The sequence below is a fragment of the Diachasmimorpha longicaudata genome, chromosome 16, assembly GCF_034640455.1.
Source record: "Diachasmimorpha longicaudata isolate KC_UGA_2023 chromosome 16, iyDiaLong2, whole genome shotgun sequence".
Lineage (NCBI taxonomy): Eukaryota > Metazoa > Arthropoda > Insecta > Hymenoptera > Braconidae > Diachasmimorpha > Diachasmimorpha longicaudata.
Window position 1 is genome coordinate 4,288,328 of NC_087240.1, and position 24,713 is coordinate 4,313,040.

Consider the following 24,713-nt stretch of genomic DNA (forward strand, 5'->3'; position numbering starts at 1 on the left):
CCGTGTGATATAATCCGAATTTTTAAGATTAAGTCGAGGAAATTGGATGATGTCGCATTGTAATAATGACGAGGACATTTTCACGCTGGTCGTTGATGGACTAATTAGGGATAAGCACACTCGGAGATGCGAGTACAATTGAATAAGTATTATTCGGAAAATCCGGGTCATTGTTGTGCGATAATTATAATATGCTCGTTTAGCTGAAGTTAATGTAACAATTATAGATAATCTTTTAACCCAATAATTATTTAATATCAGGTAGTTTAAAGGTATAGTTCACTTTTTACTCTCAAATAAAAAATTATAGACTCCATTTTGCACCTCGATTCTCGCCCCCGACAAAGTGTAAATGACCTAATTAATAACAGATATAAATTGTGAACATATTGAATTAATCAATTTAAGTCCAGAAAATAATTAAATTAAGAATTATCCCCCTTTAATGAGACGCTCATTGTTTTTTATTTGGAATGATTTCTGTCGGGTGCATTAACGTCTCAAAGGAAGTAATGAAAATGTCGAAATATGTCACGTCTCTGCAGCGGTAAATTTCCCCCAAAAAGAAAAAAAAAACTCGAGTGTGCTTTATCAAGGCAGAAGCGTCGCAGACGGTCCAGGGCACGTTACGCGTGCCTCAGCGTACTTTTCCCAGATTTGCAACCCCCCGGGTACGTCTATCTCAGAGCCCTCCACCCTCCGTCATCGCTTTCGAACGTAAAAATAATAGACTCCAGTTTCACACTCAAGCCACCCCCGCCCCCTCTCTTCACCCCTCCCCACTGATCGATTTATTTTTTTTATTCCCACAAAGAAAACAATGGGGGATGAGCTGGTGCAGTACATTCTCACGTGAAAATTATTTTTCGGCCGCTCGAGTGAGTCATTTCACACAAGTTTTTTCGTGTTTGCGGTGGCTGTAAACAAGTTGTAAATCAGGATGAGTCAAAATTAAAGGTGACTTGTTGGACTCCCGTAGAAACGCCCCCATGAGGCGCCCCACAGCGACATCCCATTGACAATTTTATGAGGCTAGTTGTTGACAAGTGCCAATGGCCCACTTACTCACCTCGTAAATCCTCAGCGTAATTCATTTTCCATATCTTTTTGGAAATTTCCACGCCACAACCTCAACGAGTCATCGGCTTAATCTCGGAACAAGGGTCGCCCATGGCGCGATGACGGCGCTTCGTCATAATTATGGAATTTTTTCAAATTTAATTTTTAATTATGTTGCAGCTCCATTAATTATACGGGGAGTAATTAAAAATATATATTCTACCGTCCGCTACAAGTAAATAACGAGGCGTTTTCATTTCGAAATTTGGGATAAATTGACGGTGAAAATTGTCAAACGAACGTCAAATTTTTTGCTTCAGCAAAAATCTTGAATTCAATTTGAAGGGAAGTTTAATCTTGAATTTAATTACTCATCAGTTTCAACCCTAATTAACCCCCGAAAGGACACCTTTAAACCGGAAAAGGACATTAATTTGTTGTTTCTGTAGGAGAAGAAATAAAAAAAAAATACCACTGACAGTCGCACATAGGAAATGAAGTGCAGGTGTTGGATGAGTCGCGATCAAATTAATCGAAAATTAGCAGCGATTTCCCCAGCTCACCCTCTCCCCCTCAAAGTTAATTTTAATCATTCTTTTTCCACCTATGACTCGACGGATTCCCGTAGGCACGTTTCAATTATCCAACAGTAGGGGGGTAAAAAAAATCCACCCCCAATGGTTTTTGGCTCTTCACGGGTATGTAACTGCATGAATATATGCATATCGATCGGTCGTTCCGGCGCAACCAGCGACGCAATGGAAATTTCAACCGGAAACGAGTGGAAATAATAATTGACGAGGGAATATGAGGGTTTGAGGGGGTGGCAAATTGAAGGATGAATTATTGAACGTGTTGTACATTATAATGTAATTACAAAACTGCCAATCGGAATTAATTAATTAGTCCACAATTAGGAAATGGGGAATGAAAAATTCCATTGTAATTTCATATCTCGATTTGTCATTAATTACCAATCGCCAATAATAATGAGGGATTTTCATTCGTTCCACGCAATGAGGAATAAAAAACCCATGAGAATTATTATATTTATCTCTCGATTCATTTTCAATTATCGAATATAAATAATAACTATAAAATTCCCCTCATTTCATTGAATTAAAAATTAATAACAATTATTGTGCGCTGGGTTTGTTGATAGTTTTCAATTACCACTAACAATCACGAAAGTTTATTCCTTTTCGTGAGATAAAAATTTAAAAATTCTTTTATCGATTTATCTCATTTGTCCACGAAAATTAGTGAATTTTCAATTGAAAACGAAAACTGAAAGGATGAAATTCAATTTTTACGAATGACTGCTGGGGATAATGCACCGAAAATCAAGTTTACAACTTCATTTTTCAAGTTCCTCCGCCCACCATAAAATAATTATCATTTTATGGTGGCGGTGGGCTTTGCGTCGGTCTACCTCAAATAAAAGATGAAAAAACCGAAACCGGGATAAACATCGAGATCATAAAAGGACTTTTCCGGTGGTCAGAGTGAACATTTTCTCAAGGGTGTGTTACCCCGGTGGATCAACGCACGGGATATTTATTCGCAAATTATGTTGCAAGTGAAAGACGCCGTTGAATCCAACGACTCGAGGGTGTCTCGTCACAGGGTCGATTATGTCAACATCAAAGTCCAGTGGTTCTCCTCGTGTTGGTGGAGCTCACCAGCATGACATCAATTCGATATTACATACCTCGGTTCCCAGCTCCGGCTAAATCGCTCAAAATTAATTTACAAATCGACTGACCGTCGATTTCACAGCGAAATAAATGAGACGATCTCAGTCGCTTGTCTTCCGATACTTCGGAATTATCCATTTTATCGATTTAACGCACTCGCAATTTTCCCATTCCACCGTTTGAGCTTCGTGGGATGCTGAACATGGAGTAACAACACAGCTCCATACGCAAGAATAACAAAGTTATATAGGGTAACAAGCACTATCTCTCCCATTACCTCAGAAATCGAGAAGACATCTAAGAAAATATTTCCCTACGAGGGAAAGAGGTGGTGAATTCCAGCGATAATCACATCTGTAAACTATGTAAACATATGAGTAATCGACAAAACTCCAATCATTTAATTAAAATTATGTTCAAGAACGATGGGATCATCTGCCGGTTCAATAAAAATTTTCGAAATTATCCAGATTCCCTCACAAAATGGCGGTCACGCCTGTGAACTAACACAAATAATCAATATCTATATAATAATTTTATTAAAATTATTTTCAAGTACAATATGCTCGTCTATTGGTGTATTTACAAGTCCTCGGAATGACAAATTTACGTACTGAGTAGTGGAATTATCAAAAACTATAGTTTCTTCTACGATTATTGTTCCATGGGCTCTACCACATCGAGAGACCTCGACTGTAAGAAAAACCTCCAAAATGCGGAGAAAATTTTGCCCCGTGAATTTTCAGCCGAAAAGGAGTGAAAAAATTTGGAAAATACTTTTAAAAAAATTTTTTGCTTCACCAGAACTCATTATTAGTTGAAAAAAAATTAGTTAAAAAAGTACTCGAAAATTCGAGGTGACAGCGACTTCATCTCCAGCTCGAACAAGTCTCTCAACCCCCCGGAGAATTTACGACGCAGTTTACTCCGCATTTTTGTGGTTTTTTTTCGACCAAGGGCTCTCACATTCTTATAAATATAATTCGTGTGGCCACTCACTGGTGAGCTATTTCCTTAATGGCACTTGGAGATTCTACAAGAAATTCTGCTTCATATTCATCCCATCCCCCAGAAATCGTCGAAGCCAAACGAATATTTGCACGAAAAAAATAAATAACTTCATCACACAGTAACTTGTCCCCAATATTTTTAGTTAATACATTTTTTATCCTAAAAAAATATTCAAAATTTCCATTTCCAAGCAGCGAATGTTCATTTGACTTCGATCATCGTTCTATCCCATTATTATTCAATATATTACATTAAATATATTCGTTACACGTCTATTAAGTCGCTTATAAAATCGCAGTTGATACGAGTCAATGATAAAGTTTCTATTAATAATAAATTGATTATAATAATCTCTCCGCGATGAAAAAATTCGATGTTAAAAATATTGAATTCCTTGAGATTCGATCAGTTAGATCAGCCATTTACGTATACAATTCAGCGAGGTATAACCCGATGCACAACTCCCAATGAGAATATACAATTTTATATTACGAAAAATATGGTTTAAATATTATTGTTAACAATGATAAAAGTATTCCAAGGCCTTAGCATTGAGCCGCACTCTAGTGGATAAATAAATTACAGTTAAATCCAGCGGACGTTTAAGTTCACACGTCTCGTACTATTAAATATTTATTTAAATATTTGGCTCTAATCATGAAAACTCTAGCTCGAGTGCTGATAATTCTGTACAGTTCGTTGATTCAAGAGTTTAATTTTCATGCCACATGCCTCCTCTATTCAAGATGCATCACACACTCAACGATAAACACAAGCTTTTGGAAATTAATTCAACAATGAAAATTGATTATTATTTTTTCGGGCAATTGATTAAAATGAATTTGATTATAAGGGATTGAAACTACTAAAAACCAGTTATGGTGAATTATTGAATAAAGCTCTTCAGACACGGGAACCGAATGATAAATTTCATTATCGTAATTGTCTTCATACAGAATTAATGAAAATAAAATAATAAAGTATTTTTTCAAGTCCTCGAGGGTTGAATGGTTTGTCAGTGAATGAGGGGATTAATTAAAAATCGATGGGAATAATTATTTGAGGTGAAGTATCGACTGAAATTGTAGCATTTAATTCTTGAAGAATTTTTTATGCACTTCCTATCGTCACAGATGAATAAAGCATCGTGACAGCAAATTGAATTATGTAAATTAAATTATTATTTGCTCAATCAATTTTTGTAAACCCTCAAGAGATGAATTGAATGCTAATTATTCTGACGATTGTCATGAATGAATAAATTATCGGGCGATTGAATTCGGGGTATAATGAACGATGAGTGGATTAAAAATTGATGAAACAATTATTCAAAGTGAATAATTCAATTCAAATAATCAACATTGAAAGTGCACCGTTAAGAGAAACGTCTCATTAGCACACATTCAATTCTAATTTGTTTAAGGATCTTTTAAATTTGAGGAGCTCAAAGTCCAAATGAATTTTCTTCAGAATGATTGTTTTTGTCTGTCAAAAATGGGAAATTTTTGAATGAATCGATTCAAAATTTGTAACAGCAATACAAGTCAAGTTTTTTGTCATTCATTCATTTTTTTATTTCTCAAACGTCGGATAAAATATTCATTATTTCAACAGTTCTCCATAATTTCTGAATTAAACGATTCAAAAATGAATAAAACTCTTCATCCAATCATCGAAGCACTTCAAATACTGAAAACCTGAAGAAATCAACAATTAAATGTCTAAAAATCATAAATCAAACTGATTCAAGTCCCTAAATGAAATACCGAGATCAATCGATCTGTCTCTTGTCAATAAAAATGTCAACCAAAAATACAAGTCAACTATTCGATTCAACCGGTGAACGCTTTAAAAATTCTGAATTCAATTTCGTCTACTGTAGCTCAATAAATAAAGAAAAATTGTTAAAGGTCTGTAACCGGTCCCATGAGACTGATATTATTGAGGGTGGACTCATGTCTGAGATCATCGAAATCATCGTCCTCCTGGTGTTCATCGCTCTGGTCCTCCTCAAGACCATCCTCGGGCTTCAACGGTTCAGAGACAAGTTTCCTGATATCAGCAGCAGTCTCCTCGTTGCTCGAGCCATTCATCTTTTTACGCAAGATGTCCACCAGTTTCTCCAGTCTGATAAATCACGTTTCCGGTTACGTTCTTTCCCTCTCCTTCCATTCCACGTCTAACCGATCGAAAGAAACGTTTTAAAGATATTCTTTAGAAGCAGGCTAAGCGGATAGTTCAGGGCAAAGCCATGCTGCCAACTAGTTGTGGACGAATTCGTCGATTCACTGCTTTCGTGAATTATTGAATTCGAGGAAAAAAATTCAGAGTGAGTTAGACAGATTTTTTTTTCAGTATTTCAAATTGAGAAGACGCATTTTTCGAGGAGGAGGGGGTCTAAGCTGGCAACTGGGTAGCGGAGAAAAATTGTTGGGGAACAGAAGACGATGTGAAAGATTATTTATATTGTTGAATTTTTTTTTGTAAACAATTTGAAACATTTTCTGATATTTTTCGATCAAATACCCCAACAAATTCTCCTGTTCCCCACTGCTCCAAACGACAGAAAAATCATGCAAAGTACCTACAATATCTACGTCCCCAAACCGTTTCCCAAGTGCAACCCGGAAGCTACAGGAAGGGATACAGTGAATGAATGTCTGTGAAAAGCGAAAGCTGATGAGCCCAATCTACCCCCGATGATGCACAAAATCTCTCCACAAATCCCGAAAAATCTGTACAGAATAATCCTCAGCCCCAAGCCCCGAATATCGTGACAGCAAAAAAAAATCGCATTGTGACGACCCCGTACGTAACCTAGATGTAGGCGGTGGTATAAGTGGCGCGTGAAGGTGCTGTCAGGACTCTGGAGGTCAGGATTCTCGTCGAGCACAGGTCTTTAGGTACCAGTGGTTCCCCAGTAACGAAGACAACATCTGGAATATCACTGAGTCCTCTCTTTCGTCTCGGTTTGGCTTTGCTGATGCACTTGGTGGATCTCTCCGGATCAGACTCTGAGGATGAGCAGCTGGAGGTGTTGGCGAGTGACGAGCGATGTCTGAAGGCTTTTGATTTCTCCAGGCAATCGCTGTTGCATCGAGATACAGTTTCCCTTGGATTTATTTCTGGTGAATTAATGTCCTGAGGGAGTGACTGTTTTCGCTCCAAGTGATAATGAATCAACTTGTCCAGTGCTTCTCTCTCATCTGGCTCCAACGACTGCATCGATTCTTTTCTAGAGCTCATCATGTCTTCGTTCTTCGTACTGTCATTGGGTGGAGTTGTCTCTGTTGGCCTCTGCCACTGCCAATTTGTCTCCTCCGAGGGAATTCTCGACGAGTTGGATCGGGACAGGGAACTCGGTGGGGATGAGGAGACAGATGAGGATGGTTGGAGATCGGTACGCACGGGGGTGCTGGTTATTAAGGAGTTGTCAAATGTTACTGGCGTGATACATGGCATTATTGCATCGTTTACGCACTTTGCTGCATAATTCTCAGCTACATGACGAGAGGATCTTGCTTCCTGGAGTTCACGGCGCAGTGCCAGGGTTTCCTCCTCGAAGGCTGCTATCTCACGACCCTCATTGCTAATACCGAAAGCCAAATTTTCATTTTAAGCCACCGTTACCAAGGGCTAATCATCCACAGAGAAAACATTTTTTTTATCTCAAAGTAACCATTGATGTTTATTAGATTCAAACATTTGCAAGATTTACATTTCAAGATTGAAGTGTTATGAAAATTTTTCAAAAAGATAATGACAATCTACTGAGACAGAGGTCATTTTTCTCGACTTAGCGACTATAAACTTGTTTTAATTTGCAATTCAATAAAAAAAATTTCTCTGTGGACTAGTTTTTCTAGGAGAAGCTCTAGCTGGGAAAGTACAGAATGTGAAGGTGCAAGCGCTGTCGAAGATATACTTTTTGGTGGACGCTTTGATGAGAAAAGAGATGAATAATAAATTGTGAAAATTTTTAGAGACTTTGGAGGAGAAAATCAACAGATTCACAAACGAAAAGAAAATTAACAATCGAATTCACACGTCGTATATAAATTACAGAACAACTGGACATATTTTGGGGTTATAATTATGGAATCATTTCACAAATCAGTTATTGACGAGACAAGGTCGAAAACTATTGTCTTAAAAATTTTCTGATAAACTGTCTTTCAGTTTTTCGCTCCCAAAATGATTCCATAATTAATCACAATTAACAAAAACTCCATATATAATCGAATTAGTCCCTGGATTTACAAATGAGCCAATTAACGTCCTTAAGTCCTTTGAGTTAAGGAATTATCTAACAAAATACAATCCAAGAATTTTTTTATTTCTCTTGAATTCGAAGGTATTGCCCAAAAACTCAGAGACAACTCAATTTACCTCGTTTCACCCCTTCGCCCCGGAATTATTACCCAAACCCATTCCCTCCTCAGACCATTTCACAACAAAAAAAAAATATGTCCCATCAGACTAATGACAATTGGCCAAAACTTCCCATTGAATTTCAAGCACAAACGAATCATCCGCAAATAGCAATACTTACTTTGCATTGATGGTGAGACGTGCAACTTCCTCTTCAAGTTTAGCGATACGTTTACCATCGTCTGATTTTTCCTCAGTTATTTTAGCAAGACGCTCCTGCATGCGATGACAATAAAAAACAAAAAAAATCATCCACGAGAATATTAATTCTAATGAATAATTATAATTTTTTTTCAGTCTGGTCATGAAGACGAGGATGGAGGAGAAAAATGTTAAGTTCAATTAGGAAATTAACGGAGGACGACGACGGCCATTGCTACGGTTGATGAGGCTAATGGATGAAGTGAAACCCGAGATCACTGGAGGAAGGAGGTCGAGGGACTGACAGCCGCTAAGTGCCTCAAACCTAATGTCTCCCTCTCGTTCCCTCGCCCTTCATGTTCACGAGAATTTCCCCAATGTGAAATCTAATCACTTGGAGTGCCTACACGACTACACCTATTCTGTACCGAGTTTGACTACACGCCCCTATCCATCCGGAATCAGATCAAACGTGGGCTTTCCTAATCCCTCGCAGACCCTTTATAAGTCATTGTATGACAATTATTTTAATATGAAAAATAAAAAATGTGAAGAAGACTTATTTTTGTAGCAGATTCCCAACAAAAAATCCTGTAACTCCTTCTCAATTATTTATTGATACCGAAAGCCACTTTTTTAACGGAAAATCTTAACATTTGAATCCAGGAGTGTCTACAGCAAATTATTTATATAGAAAACTCTGCTGACTAAAAAAAAACTGAAAGAAATGCCTTAAAAAATCCAAATGAATTGAGCTTTTCAATTCGATTTTCTCTTTCGTGAATTTTTAATGAAATATTATCGATTATTCCTAGAGCCTGGAAGCGATCAATGTAAAAAGTACTCAGGCAAGTTTGTTTGACGGATGAGAACGTTTATCGATGTCACAGTGCCACGAGAAATACACTGAACAAATAAAACAAGGAGAGACCTCCTCGGAAGTCAGTAGAAAATCTAAGAACCAAGGAGGGAATTCATTATCGTCTCCTGCGTTTGTACAATGTCAGTTATATTTTGCATTCGAAGGTGGTCAACTATAGCCGTGAAATTCATCAGTAATTCGGTGCACGAAGATTTACCTCGCACTGAGTAATTCTTGTGCAAACTAGTCTCCAGAAGTCTGATGTTAACGAGTGTAAACCTGATTTTTTTGGTTTACTGAATCAACAATTTAAGTTTAGCAACTGAGAGAATGGTTGTAGATCATTAAAAGATATCTATAACGACTTAATGAATGAGTGAAAAAAATTCAACAAATGGGTACTGTCCCAGTTGTCGGGCAATCTCTCGAAATATTTCAAGCCCTTGAAAAAAAATCAACATAATTTCCCCCGCATGTAGAATCATTTATTTGAAAGCAATACGATCCGCAAGAGATGCGCGCTGGGACCAGGAGGTATCACCTGGCCACAGTCCTGATCAAATAGAAGTGAAATATTCCGAGTAAACATTTTCATTGATCTCAAGTGGGCCCTGCAGGCACGAAAACCCTATGAAAAATCCCTTTGTTTTCCATTCCCACACCTCCCAAGTTGTTCCTTTCAAATAACCGCCTTTTTGGAGGTGCGAACTAGAATATTCCGAGTAGTCTAGTATTCTCGAGAATACGATCAGGATCTCCTGACATTGCCAATCAATTTTTTTGTATTATCGCATTTTTGGGAGCAGTTCGGTCGGAAATTTCGCAAAAAGTTGGTGTAGAGATACGAAATTGTTTCATATTTTCATACCTCTCAATTTTTTCCTTTCGCATAGCCGTCGTTTGGGAAATGTGAGGATCGATATTTCGAGAATTTTTGTACTCTCGAGGACGTGAACAGGATTTTATGGCATTGGTAATCCATTCGTATGAATGGCAGACATGCCATTGAATGTTGCAGGATCAGGTAATGGTCAGTGTAATCGTGTTGAATGTTCGTGCATGAAATATTAATGAAGCTTACCTTGACCTCCTCGAGCTCCAACAGCCTTTGATTATTCTTCTCCTCGATTATTGCTGATATTCTGGCATTCATGGTCTCTTCCATGATTTTATTGGCCTGTCTCATTTCGCCAATGATATCTGAGAATGAAAGTTAAATTTATTCATGAGGTTGAATAATAAAAATCATTGAGAGGTGAAAGGTGTGAATTGTTACCTGATAGCATTCCTGGTTGGTAGTCCAGAGATACCTGCTGTTTCACCCTGGATAACTCAGCTTTCACGTTTTCCAGGGACAATTTGGTCTCGTGAAGTTCTTTGAACATTTGACTATTCGATTCTCTCAAGTTTGTCATCTGCAAACAAATGTAAATAAATTGAATTAGTGATATTACTTGATATTGAATCGTTGAAAAGCAATTAATTGGCCTGATAAAAACATCAGACACTTCCTGGATATCCTTCAAGACCAATAAACCCCTCAGGGCTCCCTAAAAAAATTAATTAACAATAATAATCACCTGTTCAACCAGGGAGAGCACCAGTTTATTATTTTTCCCCACAGTGACAATGGAGCTTTCACTCTCCCCACTATCAGACTCATCACTCCTGCAGTTTTCCAACTCAGGAGGGCCGAGTCCAGGATCAGAGTACCTCCTGTGCTCAGAGCTCATCTCTTCCCCCTGCTCCCTCCCCTCGTTATTGGCAGTCGGTGGAAGAGAAGTGTAATCTCCATTCTGATACAGATGAGGTGTCATGTAGCTGGTTCTGTTCTCCTGGAGGCTCGAGTAGCCATTGACAACCCCATGGGCATTCTGATGGTGTTGAATATTCCGCCGGCCCCTGCCCCGAAAGGGCCTGTAGTTGGGCTGGGGCACAGGCCTGTACAGGGGATACATGGGGGGCATGGAGACTGGCTCCATGGTGTAGGCCATGGGTACGGCTGAGTATCTGCAGACACTGGGGTCTGACATTGCTGTGAAGAGTCTCTGACCATTGTGGGGCTGCATGTGAGGGGGAATGGCCCCTGGATGCTGCCAAAACATTCCACTGTAGTCCAGTGGTGGGACTGATGCTTCAGAGCCATCGTTCTGATCCTCAGGGCACCAGTCCACTCTGGGACTCTGAGGTTTCTTGCTCATTCGCTTTTTTGGCTTTCTCGAGAGGCCAGAGGATCTCTCCAATCTTCCCACCTTCATGTGCTCGGATCTGCGGATTGAAGGTCAAGTTTCTCTGAGGTTATGTAGAAGAGGGGGATTTTGAAAATGTCTAATATTTACTACCGATTTAATTGATCATTATTCAATTTTCACGTGATGGTATATCAATGACTCATTATTGATTGTTTATCCAGTCTTCATGACCGAGTAATTCATATCCAACAGATCGGGTTGTATTACTAATACTGAACAACAACATTCCTGCAGTAATTCCCTAGGCTGTCAGGAATGTCCAGGAAAATAAAATAGGCAAGAATCGATAGATTGTGTGCCTTAGGCCGGTCCTATTATTTCTATATCTTATCATCTGCAGTCCCTTGATAATTTTCGAAATGTCGTCACTCAGTATTTTTTGAAAGCTAACGATCTGTTTTCTATTTCCCAAAATTTCACCAAAACGTTCAGTCTGATTTATTGATACAAATTCTGTATAAATTAATAAATATTATATGACCTCAATCATCAACTGAAGTTAATTCATCCTCATTAATATCTTTAGAGACCTAAAGTGGGAATTTCCCAAATTATCATCCGAAAAGGTCCAAGAGAAATTAGGAGTGAAGTGGGACAACGAGATAAGTTGAGTTATCTCTCAGTGGTTTTTGAGGAACATTTCCGAATCGAAGAGAGATAGCAAAGTTTTTGTAATAATATTTGCTCTAGTACCCACTTCACTGAACTCCAGAGACTTATTTTGACATTCCACCCCAGAATCCACTTGTTATCAAGAGAATTTCAGGCTCAAAAACAACCATTTTTCAACACAATATTTCACATATCAAAATTCCACGTCTCTGGCAATTCTATTTTAGAAATCGATACTCCAAACCTTTATTCACCAAAACTGTTAAATCAATCTCAACAATCGACTCTGTAAACTCACTCCGATCCGGAAAAAACCACACAAGAATATCTCGTGACTCACCTGTCGTTCATGATCGACTGCCGATGGCAAACTAACACCCCGAAGGCACTTGCTCCAAACCACAATAGCCTCCAATTACTATCGGTACGTGAAAATAATACAATAACGCGGCATGAGGTTGTCTTTTAACTTTGACCTAGGTAACTACGTCAGAGCCGAGTTGATCGAACGCCGCCATTGTTGTGGACAACACGAGCGCCGCGAGGGGGGAGAGGAGGGAATGACCGTGACTTAAAAATCACATCTGTTATTATGTGCAATATGTCATCAGGACTGTATTGTCCCTAACATAATGACAGATGAAGTTATTCGACGAGTTCGCGGTGATTTAGAATTATTATCCCGATGAACGGTACTCCCTGCGCATCCGATTCTGCGCAAGATGGCCGACATTTTTTTAATTCTCGTCCTTTGTTGAGGGTTTACGGTAATTGTGGGGGGTGAGGGGGTCTTGAGGGATTAGAAACCACAATTAGTGGATTTTTGGGGCAATTGATCGAGATAAATAATTTATTGTTGGAGAAAAGGACATGGGAAGGGCCTCCAATCGAAAAGGCGCCTCGGACCCGAGAAAAAGGCGGTTTTTTATGAATAGAACGGTTTGGATTGAATTTTCATGAAGACAAACGAAAGAGCATTGATCCCCATTTTGGAAAATGTGAATAAACGAGCTGTGATTATTTAAATAATTTAGGTTTAAAGAAAATCACAGAGTTCGATTTTTTTTAATTAATATCCTCATAACTGAAATTTTGAGGTCAAATAACTGATCATAGGAAAACTTGTTAGGATATTCTGAGGGTCATACCTTACAAAGATTATGTCGCCCATGAGACCTTTGACAATTTTCTTTTCAGTTCCTTTTGCTAACCCTCATAATCGGTGAAATCTTCGGCTCATCTGTCCTTCACCTCTGGGCGCCATTTTTTATGATTAATCTTTGAGATGTCTCGGTCTACGTCTGTTGTTTATCCCGTCTGATCCATGACCCTCGCAAGGTTTTCTGCGACTGCCGTGGACCATACGATATTTTATACCCCGAGGACTGAAAACCGTGCCCTAAGGGCATAAACAAATTGAGCGTCACCCAATTCTCCATTGAAAATATTTTGGAAATAATGAGGAGGCGGTACGAACCTGGCAGAGGCGTCTGTTCGACTCGGAATGCCTCGGCCTGCGTCGGCTGATGCGCGGAAGTACTGCGCCGCCTGCGCGGGACAGGCGCCCTCTTGCGCGGGCCCTTCAAACGATGAAAAAGTGAAATGAATTGCAGAGTAATTAATTCGCGAAAAATAATTATTCAAGGACTTGGTCCACTTCATTTCGGTGATGAGTTAATAGTGGAGGGCACCGGAAGTTGTTATTTATGACCGGAAAATTGGAAAAATGGTTTACTTGCCGGCAAACATGGCGGATCTTTGGAAAATGCGCAGGATGGAATTGATATTGATGATTTAGTGGGCACACCTGGATGTCTAGAGCTGATGGTAGCTAACCTATCAGCTGTCACTGGGGTTTTGCGTGGACATCCGACTGTTCAATGACATCGCGACGTACTTTGACCGAAGTTTTGTGATAATTCGGAAATACCTGCGATTTGGAGTGTGACGTGTTGTTCAGTGATCAATTGCTTTACCGAAGTTATTTGATATGGGAAATAAATCGAGTCTGCTGCTGAGGGAGGAGGAAATAGCACAGATACAGGAGGCAACTGGCTGTGAGTGTCAAACTAAATTTTATTTCACGTCTTTGAAGAATTCTAATGATAATGACTGGATTTTTATTGCTTAGAAATTGAGAAATACTGTTCTGTAATGAGGGTAATTATGTCAGCTGCACTGCGATACTCTGACACTTTTCTTAATGCGTTGAGGATTTTTATTTCGAGGCTTTTGTTCAATATTTATTTATCTCGGAATTTATAGAGGAAAAAGCACTCAACAATAAAAAAAAAAAATACCTGCACATTCGTATAAACTCTGTTCGTACCAGAGCTGTACAATCGCTGACTCGGACCACAGCTGATTGTTCGTCGAATAACTCCGAATCTAAGGGAGATGAAAAAAAAATCGTACTTACCTTTTTTTTAGCCCTCAGTCCCTTCTATAGAAAAGATCTTGTCAAAAATTTCGCCATCTCTCTTCAATTCCGAGTTATTCATTGAAAACTGATCGACGTTTCACCGATTGGCCCCTGAATTCCAATGACTCGATTACTTGCAGTCACCCCCAATCAGATTGAACGCCTCTACAGCCGCTTCACGAGTCTAGATCGTGGTGACTGTGGTACACTGTCACGGGAAGATTTCCTGAGGATACCAGAATTAGCGATAAATCCACTGGGGGAGAGAATCGTCAACGCCTTCTTCGAAGAGAGCGGAAATGATCGAGTGAACTTTCTACAGTTTATGCAGGTGTTGGCACTCTTCAGGCCCATCAAGAAGAACAGCACCAACAGACTGAACTCGAGACAGGAAAAATTACGATGTGAGTGGCTGAGAGAAAGTCCACTGGCTTCCGTTCTACGGAAATTCACTTGTTAATTTAATTTTATTTATTACTGTTGTTCACTTTCAGTTGCATTCAAGATGTACGACTTGGACAACGATGATATGATATCAAAGGACGAATTGATGGCTATTTTACACATGATGGTTGGTGCCAATATCAGGTAATCAATTTTTTTTCGAATTTACTGCTGGGGGAGTGAGTAAAGCCAGCGATAGCGCTGATTAAATTAGTTAACTAATTGAATTATTCCTATTAATTAGTGAGGAGCAACTGTCGAGTATTGTAGAGCGTACGATTCTAGAAGCTGACGAGAATGGAGATAATATGATATCATTCGATGAATTCTGCAAAGTCCTTGAGCGAACTGACGTTGAGCAGAAAATGTCCATACGATTTCTTAGCTAGATTGAATTACTCTAAACTAATGAATCTTAAATAATTGTGCATAGAATACATTTTTGTAAATAGACCTTTATATAATACTATCCTCTCCAACAATTTCCAACTAGACCGACGCCATAATTGTAACTCATCCCCCAGAAAAAAAATTGCATTGTGTTCTCCCCTTAAATTAAGTACTAAATTCTTACATTAATTTATTACAAGTGCAGTGATTTTCATTGAAAAACTAATGAGTGAAAGCATGTATTGAGAAATAAAAAAATAAACAGTTTGAATGTTTATGGTTTAATTATTCTTGCACTAGTTCTTGTGTTTACATTATGGAAATGTGTCGTTAATCAGCAGACGTTTACAATAAAAAATAGAAATACGTGCCCATTCACTTATACAACAAATGCACAGGACAAATCAGATGATTTACATATACATACTCGAATATATCATATAAAAGAAACAAAAAAATCATGACGATTACCATTTACAATTATTTTATTAATTAATTCAGGGAATTGTTGAATTCACTTATTTTCGATTCTATAGCTCAGGCAGTTGATGATACCGCCAATTTCTTTAGATGTTCCATGAATACTTGGAGACTCACGTCGTCTGTTAGCACTGGAGCTCCACCCTCCTAAAAATTATTTAAATATTTATAACCAAGAAGACTGTGCGAACAAATGTCCAATGTAAAATCATCTCGCGAACGAGCCGTAAAAATATTTTGTTACTAGAAATAATAATAAAGGTTATTAAAAAAATTGTGTATATAAATTTGTGAAGATATTTGTGATAATTAGTAATTGTTAATCAATTATGAATCATAGCAGAAGCATTTTAATTGCCCTCAAGCCCCTTGGATGATAAATACAATAAAAAAATACATAAGTAAAAAAAAACAACTGAATAAAACACACCGCACTGGGCATCGGCATCTGGGTCACAGGATCGTGATGGAAAAAAAAATTGATTAATTAAAAAAATGAAAAATAAAAAGAGTTATGAAACTTGCATTCACATTCGCATATCAATGACGACGTGATGATATAATGTTCATTCTCAATTAAAATTATGAAAGAGGAGTTCATCATCCTCGTTCTCATGAATTCAAGACAAAAATTGATAATTAAATTACAATCGTGAATAATCTGATCCATATTTATCGATAAATAACAGAAATAAATAACGTGGTAAATTTGTATTGCTGTCGATTTGCATTAGTTCAAAAATACGTACCGCTCCATAGGCATACATATTGTTGTGCGTCTGACTGGGATTGACCTTGCTGAGCAAGAACCTAGCCTGTGATCCTCCCTGCTCCGTATCAATGTACCTGGGTGCAGGAAATCGTCCCCCAAGGATCTCCGCAGCATCATCAACAGGAGCTGCCAGTAACTGCTTAAAATTCTCGTACTCCGGTTGATCCTGGTACTTGAGTTGCCTCCACTGAGCGATAGTCTCCCCATGGAATATAAGAATTTGGAAGAAAGTGTCCATGAGAAGAATCCTATCAGGCTGAATGCTCGATGTGTCCAGCAGAACAGGCTCTGGAGGCCCTCCAAAGCCATAACTGTACAGAATAGGTTGAACCATGATGAGGGAATTAGTGAGGTCCTCCCTCATGAGCATGTGCCTGTAGAAACTCGTCTCGTCAGGTGAATTATTGAACACCTGGAGGAACTGAGATCTCCTCAGGTGATACATGAACTGGGGATAGAGTGAAAAATTCTCAGCTAATCTGAAGCTATTGGGATCGTCCTTGGAGTATTCCCCGAATTTCTGGCAGAGTCTTATCAGCATTCTGTCGACCCAGCGCAGTACGTCGTTACCATCGTCACCCTCAGCCCTGAAGACAGCTAGTCTGGACATCAAGACAGCCGCTGCTTCCTGATCGAAACCAGCTGAAATGTGATGGAGGGAGGTGGAAGCGTCTGCCCAGTTTCTGGCAACTGTTGTCACTCGGATTCTTCGTTGTCCACTGCTGTGTTGATACTGCGTGATAAACTGAATGCAGCCTCTTCCCCCTTGGGGTATGGGTGCTGCGTGCTGATTGACAACTTCAAAGAATAAGGCTGTTGTGGTGGAGGGGGTTAAGGAGCAGAATTTCCACTGACATGTGCCACCGAGACCGACCTCTTGCTCACCAACGCTGGCGCCTTTCACACCGAGGGATACGCAGGGGCCGATGGCTCCGGAAACCTTTGATAGAGAGAAAGAGCATTTAGATAATTAGGGAGTTTTTACTTTATAAAAATCACCTCAATACCCTTCCCAGACATGTATTCCCCTCACCTTCAGTTCCCTAGACGTCTTGACCTCCAGAGTAGCGTTGAAAGCCATCTTCAGATCACCCTTGGCGTCTTTAGCGAAGACCCTCTGGAAGGTCTGCTTGAACAACGAGGAGTTGAACGAGTCTCCCATGACCATGTGTCCCCCAGTGGAGTTGCAGCACATTCTCATCTCCAAGAGTCCCGTTTGATCGAGTGCACACGAATAAATATCGATGATGTGGCCATTGGCAGCAGCCCTGACAGCCAAACTGTCGTAATGCTTCGTGGCTTTCTTCATATGCTTGGCATTATCCTTGTGAATGTCATGATGAGACCTGATGGGCTGTCGGAGCTCATCTGTAACTACCTGTCCAGGGCCCTGAGAGCACGGCCCACCAACGAACAGCATGATCCTGGCTCCAGTATTGGCGTAACTAGCTTCTAGGAGGCCAGTGGCCACAGCCAGAGCCACTCCAGTGGATCTCAGGGGCCTTTTGCCCACTCCCACAGGCCAGGGGTCCCTTTGGAGCTCTCCCAGAAGGTCGGTAAGGCTCATGTCACATTTGTGGACCGGCTGGAGGAACCTATTCGCTGGGGGGAGGGGCTGTACGTTGGGATTCCTCTGATTCATATTCTGACCTGCAACCGGCCTCCCTATTCCCAACATATCCTGCACCTGCTTTGGCTGGAGATCCTTTGTTCCACGGAATACGTAGCTTTTGCTGCAGCCCTCGCAACCTAATTCGTGTACCTGCACCATTTTTCCAAAAGTAATCAAGCCAATCAAAGCACTGGGTGGAAGTAGTGACAAAGACATTTGGAGGGAATCCTTGAGGGCCCCCAGTTCTTCCTCATCCAGACAGGTGTCCACGACCAGTAAAAAAATTGGCGGAAGACACTGGGCCCTGGTGATGGTGTACTCGATCGTCGAGAACATGGGGATGAGCTCAGCTGGCTGGTGCTGCTCGCTGATGGCTGCATATTGCGGGGGAAAGGGATTTCGTTGGAAACAGAAATTGCAGACCCAGAGCTTCGCCCTGTAGTCCACCTGGCAGAGGGGATTGAGAATCGCTCGGCAAGTGGACCGGGTGCAGAGGACTGGGTCGTATTGGATAGGGGGAAGATCCAGGCGTTCCTTTATGGGCTGGTAGAGAGTCCCCAGGGGGACTACGAGGCGGGTGGCTTCCACTCGAGATGATGGCCACACGTTCCACGTGAATCTGACACCATCACGATCCTCATTTTGCTGGATGAAGTCCTCATAGGTCGTCATCCTGATGAGGTCATGCAGATTTTCGTTACTTCCTCGTTTTTTTTATTACGAGGCATTTTCTAGGTTTTTTTTATGTTCTTGTAGTTGATTTACAGGTGTAGTGAGATCGTTATTCATTATGAAAATGTGTAATTAACTGCGTAATTGACGGGTTCTATTGCTGGGTAAAATCTGGCCAGAACGTTATGCCCAAAAAATAAAATTATCATTGGTTGGTTATTTAGAAAAAATTTAATCAGGCTATTATATTGATGGAAACTTCATCAAGCATTACGAAGAAATTATTAACTGCTAATTAATTACCTAGTTGTTTAATTAATTGATCTTTCTACTGCAAGAGTTTTTGTTGGTCGTCAGTTGGGCAAGAAACTGAAACTCTTCATGATTGTTTTTCGCAGTTTTTCATGTTGAAGAGCATTAACTACAGAGGCCCCTTGTGATAATACTTTTACTCATGACAAACATCGCCTCATTCATTGATTAATTAATTATTGGATGTCCTTCAATGAGGATACTTCGAATACAGTTGTTTCATATTGTTAAAGATTTGAAGGTTAAAACAACACACTCACCTGCTTTCCTGATTTTACGCACTAATCAGAAGTATTCGGAGAACAGCTGTACACTAGACACGTTTGGATTTGATCGGTGAGAATTAAATCATTTTTTGAAGGTTTTAAGAAGTTTTTGAAGGCGACTGGTCAATGATTTGTGTGCAGCCGTCATCCGGGCCACGTCAGAGGGGATCAATTGAACAGTCTTCTTTATCGACGGAAGCTTTTATCCACGGTATACAGAACCTTGAGCGCAGCAAAAATTTCGTCGCCTGGCGCATGAACTTCGATGGTGAACGTACCAGTCGGCAAGACATTACCACGCAGTACGTGGCATGCCCTTCGGGGCAGCCCAGTTGCGATTTTTGTAGGGCTCCAGGAATATTCTAAAATCGACTTTTTCTTTTTTCGCGTTTTTCTCGGCTCCTGGGCCTCCTTCAGCAAAAAGGGCCCGGATTTGACATCACAGGGTAGTTCCATCGTTTTAGTTTGAAAATCCGCGCACATATTGAGGGTCACGGGGCAGATGGCGCCCATATTATTTTCTCTTTGCGTGGGAAATTATTTAATTTTGGAATTAAAAAATCCTGAAATCTCTCGATTTTGTAAGAGATAATTCAAGTTTATATTGACAGATCGGGAATCATTGGGGAATTTTCGCTATGAGGAGAGGAAATTTCGATTTCGATTCGCAAAAGAACAGGATATTTGGACTGATGGGGTTTTTTCATTCTTATTTTTGTAGTGACCATCACACTATAGACCGGATTCACTGTAGGACTCGACCAGTAAGCGATCATCAGTGCAACCGGTAGGATCGTCTCGTCTTGTCCTTCCTCTCACTTTTTTATCCACCTGTTGCTCATACCCCATTAAATAGAAAGACAATAAATCGAGAACAATTGTATCGATAAATCGAGCCCCAGCAAACGACACCAGACCAAGGTAGTACATTACAAATAAATATTTATTCAGTCATTTTTCATCGCACTCCCATGTTGTCTTTTTTATTTCTATTTTGCAAATGCTAATATTTAATTGCGAGAGATGATTTCGATTGTTCACACAGTGATCGAATGGATTAGAATCGATAGGCGTTGCGACTCCCTTCCTACGAACTGAAGGTCGTGTGTAATAATTATTAAAATTCAATTAACGAGTGACGAATCGGTAGCCGAGACCGAGTCGTGAGCCTCAGGGAATTTCATAATACCGTTAGGGTCGGTCGTCGCTTCTCCTTTGAGTTTATGTCGTTACCCTCTTATTATCACTGACTGGTAAATCGTAATTAAACAATTTCAACATTTCTTTCTAGTGGCGGGTCAGAAGGACCAATTGAAGAGGTAGAAAATTTGGGCCCATAAAATTCTACAGAAAATATCGCAATGAAATATTTTTAGACGCCGGACATTCCCAATCGTCAGCATCGTACCGTTTTAAGCCTTCAATGTTTCAAATTAAAAACCCGTTAGGTCCAGGCATTCCTTCTCCTAGGGTTGACGATCTTACGATCCCCAAATCAGTCCCAAATGATATTCCGTGGAACAAGATGAATCTAATATTACTAGAGTATTTTAATATTTAATTTCATAATTAAATTATATTAATTACTCTCGTCCCACCATTGATGCGATTTTTTTAGGAGAAAACTTCGGGTTTCCCTTATGGAATAATAATGGTACTGCACGAAGCTCTTAATTAATCGTTAGATATTTTTTACTGAAAATAGCTATTGTTTGCGCCCCAGCCCTCGCGAAATCCCGGAACCCCTGTACCCACGAACTCCCCAACAATTTAAATAATCTCACTCACGTCCTCCCATGACCATTCCACCGCGCATTTCACAATAATCATCGACCTTGAGACGCTCCCCTGATTGTGCAACGCCAGGAATGTTCGCAGACATCGTTCTCTCTAAATCCGCCTCCGAATTTCCAGGGAACCGCAGTGATCTCGTCTTTCAACTCTCCACAATGTCCCAACCCTGGAAAACGGTCTTCGTGACGGGTGGTGCCGGCTACATCGCCTCCCACTGCATTGTCGAGCTTCTCTCCTCCGGCTACGAGGTAATCGCCATCGACAACTTCTCCAACAGCGTCTCCTCCTCCGGCACATCTGCCGCCCTCACCCGCGTCGAGCAAATAACCGGCAAGTCGATAAAATTCTACAACTGCGACCTGACAAACCTTAATCACCTCACCGAAGTCTTCAAGAACCACAAGATCGATTGTGTCATCCACTTCGCTGCGATAAAAGCCGTCGGAGAGTCTATGCAAGTGCCCCTCCACTACTACAGGAACAACGTCATCGGTGCGATAAACCTCCTGGAGGTGATGAAGGCTGCCGGGTGCTTTCAGCTCGTCTTCTCCAGCTCCTGCACAGTTTATGGAGAACCTGACTATCTCCCCATCACCGAGGATCACCCGGTGGGAAACATAACTAATGTCTACGGAAGAACCAAGTACTTCATCGAGGAGATGCTCAAGGACATATCGAGGGCTGAAAAGACCTGGAACATCATCTGCTTGAGGTACTTCAATCCAGTTGGAGCTCATCCCAGTGGATTAATCGGCGAAGACCCGACTAAACCCTTCACAAATCTCATGCCATTTATCGCTCAAGTGGCCTTGAGGCACAAGGACAAACTGACCATCTTCGGGGGGGATTACCCAACACCCGATGGTACAGGCATCCGAGATTATATTCACGTGATGGATCTGGCTGGGGGACATGTGTCAGCGTTGGCAGCTCTGCAGAAGAGCCACGAAAGGCTGAGAGTCTACAATTTGGGGACTGGAAAGGGTGTATCTGTTCTGGAACTCATCAAAACCTTCGAGAAGGTCACCGGCACCAGTGTCCCTTATGTCATTCAGGACAGGAGAGAAGGGGACATTGTCAGCATGTGGGCAAATGCCGATTTGGCGAGGGACGAGCTGGGGTGGGCCAGCAAGATGACGGTGGAGGACATGTGCAGGGACTTCTGGAAGTGGCAGACTATGAACCCTTACGGGTACAGGAGGGCTGTGAATGGCAAGTCCAAGCACGAGGAGCTTAGTCAGGACGATTAGAGGAGTTGACAGGGATATTTGGTAGAAATCTCGATGATTGAAGAAATAATACAACGAAGCATCAAATGATCTCAGGATTATTTGAATGAATGTCGTTAGGACGTTTAGAGAGTAAGAGACATTTAGATTAAGTCCGTCCCAATGATTTTGTTTATGAAAAGAAAGTTTATTACTTTAGAATAAATTATAAAAATCGGCCAGTAATGTGGTATTATTCGTTTATCACGATCTTGACTAGAATTCGCAGTAAGTCCTTCTGTTCTGTATCCAGGAACTTCCATAAATCGTTCTCGAGGGCGAGGAGAGAGTCGTTGTCCTTAGACTGACAGGCGAGGACTAGAGACTGGAATAGTATAAACTCGTCCTCGCTCATGTGTGTATCTGGAACATAACAAAATTGATGAATTTGTTAATCGATTAATTGAAAAACTGGCGAATTTTCTACCGATTGGATTCATAAAGAGTTCTTACTTGCACTCCAATTATCCTCAATCGACGTGAACTTCTCCAAGACCTCAGAGACTCCTGGAGATAATCTCTGAACAGTCGATTGTTGAATTAAAATTAATAGTAATCGATTGATCTCAATTTTACGGATGAAAACTCTGTAATGAGCGGAGTGATGCGAAGTCACTGAGGACTCCAACAGGTCCATAAATTCATTGCTCAAGTTTAACGCCGAGGAATAGTCCCCTAGAAGAATAAAAAAGAGAATATATTGTTTTTTTGATCAATTGCAAATCATAACTATTCAACAACAAATACTCCTGACTCATTCCTCCAGTCAATAATTCTTTCTCCGTTAAAAAATTGCGAGATACCTTGTTTAATGTAATAAGACATCAGTAAATCAAACGCATGAGCAGTTGGAAATATCTCAATGGATTTTTTCACGAGTTGTCCAGCCGCTGGAGTTGGTCCCAAGGCCATTGCCAGCTCCAACATGGAGCCAGCAGCAATGGAGCTGAACTCAGGGGCATTCTGACAGACCTGGAGAGCCTCACTGAAGCTGCTGGTGGCTGCCTGAAAATTTTCCTGGCCCAGTGAAGGACACCCAATGCTCCAGTTCTGTTTGTCAGCTGCTAGAAAATGCCTTCCAGCTCTCAATAAATTATTTATCTCCGATTCTGTGTCTCCAAGGGTGTGGTAGCAACGTGCCACTGATGTTAAGCACAGGCCTGCATACTGCCAAGCCTCTTCCTGCTCGCAATGAAGTGCTAATGAGTCTGAGGGTAAAAAATTATTAATGAGTTTCCTGGAAGAAGTAATTATTGAATAATCAAATATTATTTCTTAGTAATTAAAATTCTTGAGGACTTACTGAATTGCTCACTGGCTTCTGTTATGTTTGGATTCCTTAGAAATCTCCTGAAGATACAGATAATCAGAAGAGATTGATAGAATCACTTGATTAATGTGCAATTGAGGATTTTAATGAGACATTCGATCACGTTTTTCGATCAAAATAAATATAGAGCACCGATTAGACGGTTCATAATAATACAATTAAACTATTCTATTCGATTTTTTTCGTATGATATTATTAACTTCAAGATGTTTATTATTACTACAAACTAGAAAATAATCTTTCTGTTCATGTAAATTTTTATTGACAATCTACATCACCGTACACCTAATCAATTAATTGATTAACGAATTAACTCACTTCTTTAATTTGTTGTTGATGCTATGATATTTAATCAGAAAGTCATTATTCTGCTTGAGATCCGTGTTATCCAGTAAATTATCCATTATTTATAATTTTCAACACTTCACAAACATAACCTCACTGTTGCTCCGACAAGTGCCTCCAGATCCTGGGTTCGACCTCAATTTAATTCATCCGTAATGACTGTATAAATCAATGCAATTGTTTATCGATCTGTGGGCTCAATGTCACGGTGGGTACACGGATCATCGAGTTATCAAGGACATGATAACAAATTTATTCGATGCGAGCCCGATTATCTGAATTCGAAGTTTCTTCGGAACATTTCTATATCGACTCGGCGGGAAAGTCTCGGGAACACGTGACCCGTTCAAATAATTCAATAATCAGGGAATAGTAAATTAAAAATCCCGGAGTGTCTTTACCCAAATTTTTATTGTATGGGATATTTTCAATTTCCCATCGGCTCTCAGGGGACTCGACATTTTCCGAAATTCATGAAATCACCTCCTCAAACCATATAATTTATTCTGCAATAAAAAATGACGAAAATAAAATATATTTT

The 24,713-nt window shown here is 40.2% G+C and overlaps 6 protein-coding genes across 8 annotated transcripts in view; 3 read left to right on the top strand and 3 right to left on the bottom strand.

The window, feature by feature from the left end:
* Positions 1 to 24,713, top strand: part of LOC135170067 (protein cueball) — a 165,494-nt gene that overhangs the window by 132,091 nt on the left and 8,690 nt on the right. The gene's annotated exons all lie outside the window — the stretch shown is intronic.
* LOC135170066 (uncharacterized) lies at positions 6,065 to 13,639 on the bottom strand. Of its 2 annotated transcripts, XM_064135577.1 has the most exons (7): positions 13,543 to 13,639; positions 13,214 to 13,464; positions 10,782 to 11,469; positions 10,478 to 10,616; positions 10,283 to 10,401; positions 8,320 to 8,414; positions 6,065 to 7,356 (listed from the first exon to the last, which is right to left on the bottom strand). In XM_064135577.1, exons 2-7 carry the CDS (start codon positions 13,234 to 13,236, stop codon positions 6,585 to 6,587), a joined length of 1,836 nt encoding a protein of 611 aa, XP_063991647.1. In that variant the 5' UTR covers positions 13,237 to 13,464; positions 13,543 to 13,639; the 3' UTR covers positions 6,065 to 6,584. The 2 variants fall into 2 exon arrangements, with proteins under 2 accessions (XP_063991647.1, XP_063991648.1); XM_064135578.1 differs by lacking the exons at positions 13,214 to 13,464; positions 13,543 to 13,639 and adding an exon at positions 12,406 to 12,709.
* Positions 13,918 to 15,606, top strand: LOC135170092 (calcineurin B homologous protein 1). The gene is made up of 4 exons (XM_064135611.1): positions 13,918 to 14,122; positions 14,628 to 14,891; positions 14,982 to 15,075; positions 15,176 to 15,606. Exons 1-4 carry the CDS (start codon positions 14,056 to 14,058, stop codon positions 15,318 to 15,320), a joined length of 570 nt encoding a protein of 189 aa, XP_063991681.1. The 5' UTR covers positions 13,918 to 14,055; the 3' UTR covers positions 15,321 to 15,606.
* On the bottom strand, positions 15,587 to 19,598 carry Sec23 (Secretory 23). Of its 2 annotated transcripts, XM_064135568.1 has the most exons (5): positions 19,430 to 19,598; positions 17,607 to 18,858; positions 16,551 to 17,513; positions 16,232 to 16,249; positions 15,587 to 15,948 (listed from the first exon to the last, which is right to left on the bottom strand). In XM_064135568.1, exons 2-5 carry the CDS (start codon positions 18,855 to 18,857, stop codon positions 15,859 to 15,861), a joined length of 2,322 nt encoding a protein of 773 aa, XP_063991638.1. In that variant the 5' UTR covers position 18,858; positions 19,430 to 19,598; the 3' UTR covers positions 15,587 to 15,858. The 2 variants fall into 2 exon arrangements, with proteins under 2 accessions (XP_063991638.1, XP_063991639.1); XM_064135569.1 differs by lacking the exon at positions 16,232 to 16,249 and having other exon boundaries at positions 19,430 to 19,597.
* On the top strand, positions 19,675 to 22,816 carry LOC135170075 (UDP-glucose 4-epimerase-like). The gene is made up of 3 exons (XM_064135590.1): positions 19,675 to 19,778; positions 20,157 to 20,356; positions 21,350 to 22,816. Exon 3 carries the CDS (start codon positions 21,385 to 21,387, stop codon positions 22,477 to 22,479), a length of 1,095 nt encoding a protein of 364 aa, XP_063991660.1. The 5' UTR covers positions 19,675 to 19,778; positions 20,157 to 20,356; positions 21,350 to 21,384; the 3' UTR covers positions 22,480 to 22,816.
* On the bottom strand, positions 22,625 to 24,612 carry LOC135170083 (40-kDa huntingtin-associated protein). Its single transcript, XM_064135603.1, has 5 exons — positions 24,146 to 24,612; positions 23,801 to 23,847; positions 23,301 to 23,705; positions 22,951 to 23,172; positions 22,625 to 22,860 (listed from the first exon to the last, which is right to left on the bottom strand). The coding sequence occupies exons 1-5, from the start codon at positions 24,229 to 24,231 to the stop codon at positions 22,691 to 22,693; spliced, it is 930 nt and encodes a 309-aa protein (XP_063991673.1). The 5' UTR covers positions 24,232 to 24,612; the 3' UTR covers positions 22,625 to 22,690.

What these genes read in the sequence shown, in the direction of transcription:
- LOC135170066 (XM_064135577.1), bottom strand. Translation starts at nt 13,236, where the DNA reads ATGGGCGACATAATCTTTGTAAG. An exon ending in GGCGACATAATCTTTGTAAG is followed by an intron (nt 11,470 to 13,213) that starts GTATGACCCTCA and finishes TTCAATCCGCAG; the next exon opens with ATCCGAGCACATGAAGGTGG. An exon ending in CCAACCAGGAATGCTATCAG is followed by an intron (nt 10,402 to 10,477) that starts GTAACAATTCAC and finishes TTTCATTCTCAG; the next exon opens with ATATCATTGGCGAAATGAGA.
- LOC135170092 (XM_064135611.1), top strand. Translation starts at nt 14,056, where the DNA reads ATGGGAAATAAATCGAGTCTGCTGCTGAGGGAGGAGGAAATAGCACAG. An exon ending in GATACAGGAGGCAACTGGCT is followed by an intron (nt 14,123 to 14,627) that starts GTGAGTGTCAAA and finishes GATTACTTGCAG; the next exon opens with TCACCCCCAATCAGATTGAA. An exon ending in ATGGTTGGTGCCAATATCAG is followed by an intron (nt 15,076 to 15,175) that starts GTAATCAATTTT and finishes CCTATTAATTAG; the next exon opens with TGAGGAGCAACTGTCGAGTA.
- Sec23 (XM_064135568.1), bottom strand. Translation starts at nt 18,857, where the DNA reads ATGACGACCTATGAGGACTTCATCCAGCAAAATGAGGATCGTGATGGT. An exon ending in AGACGTCTAGGGAACTGAAG is followed by an intron (nt 17,514 to 17,606) that starts GTGAGGGGAATA and finishes TCTCTATCAAAG; the next exon opens with GTTTCCGGAGCCATCGGCCC.
- LOC135170075 (XM_064135590.1), top strand. Translation starts at nt 21,385, where the DNA reads ATGTCCCAACCCTGGAAAACGGTCTTCGTGACGGGTGGTGCCGGCTAC.
- LOC135170083 (XM_064135603.1), bottom strand. Translation starts at nt 24,231, where the DNA reads ATGGATAATTTACTGGATAACACGGATCTCAAGCAGAATAATGACTTT. An exon ending in AGAAGCCAGTGAGCAATTCA is followed by an intron (nt 23,706 to 23,800) that starts GTAAGTCCTCAA and finishes TTTTACCCTCAG; the next exon opens with ACTCATTAGCACTTCATTGC. An exon ending in GTCTTATTACATTAAACAAG is followed by an intron (nt 23,173 to 23,300) that starts GTATCTCGCAAT and finishes TTATTCTTCTAG; the next exon opens with GGGACTATTCCTCGGCGTTA.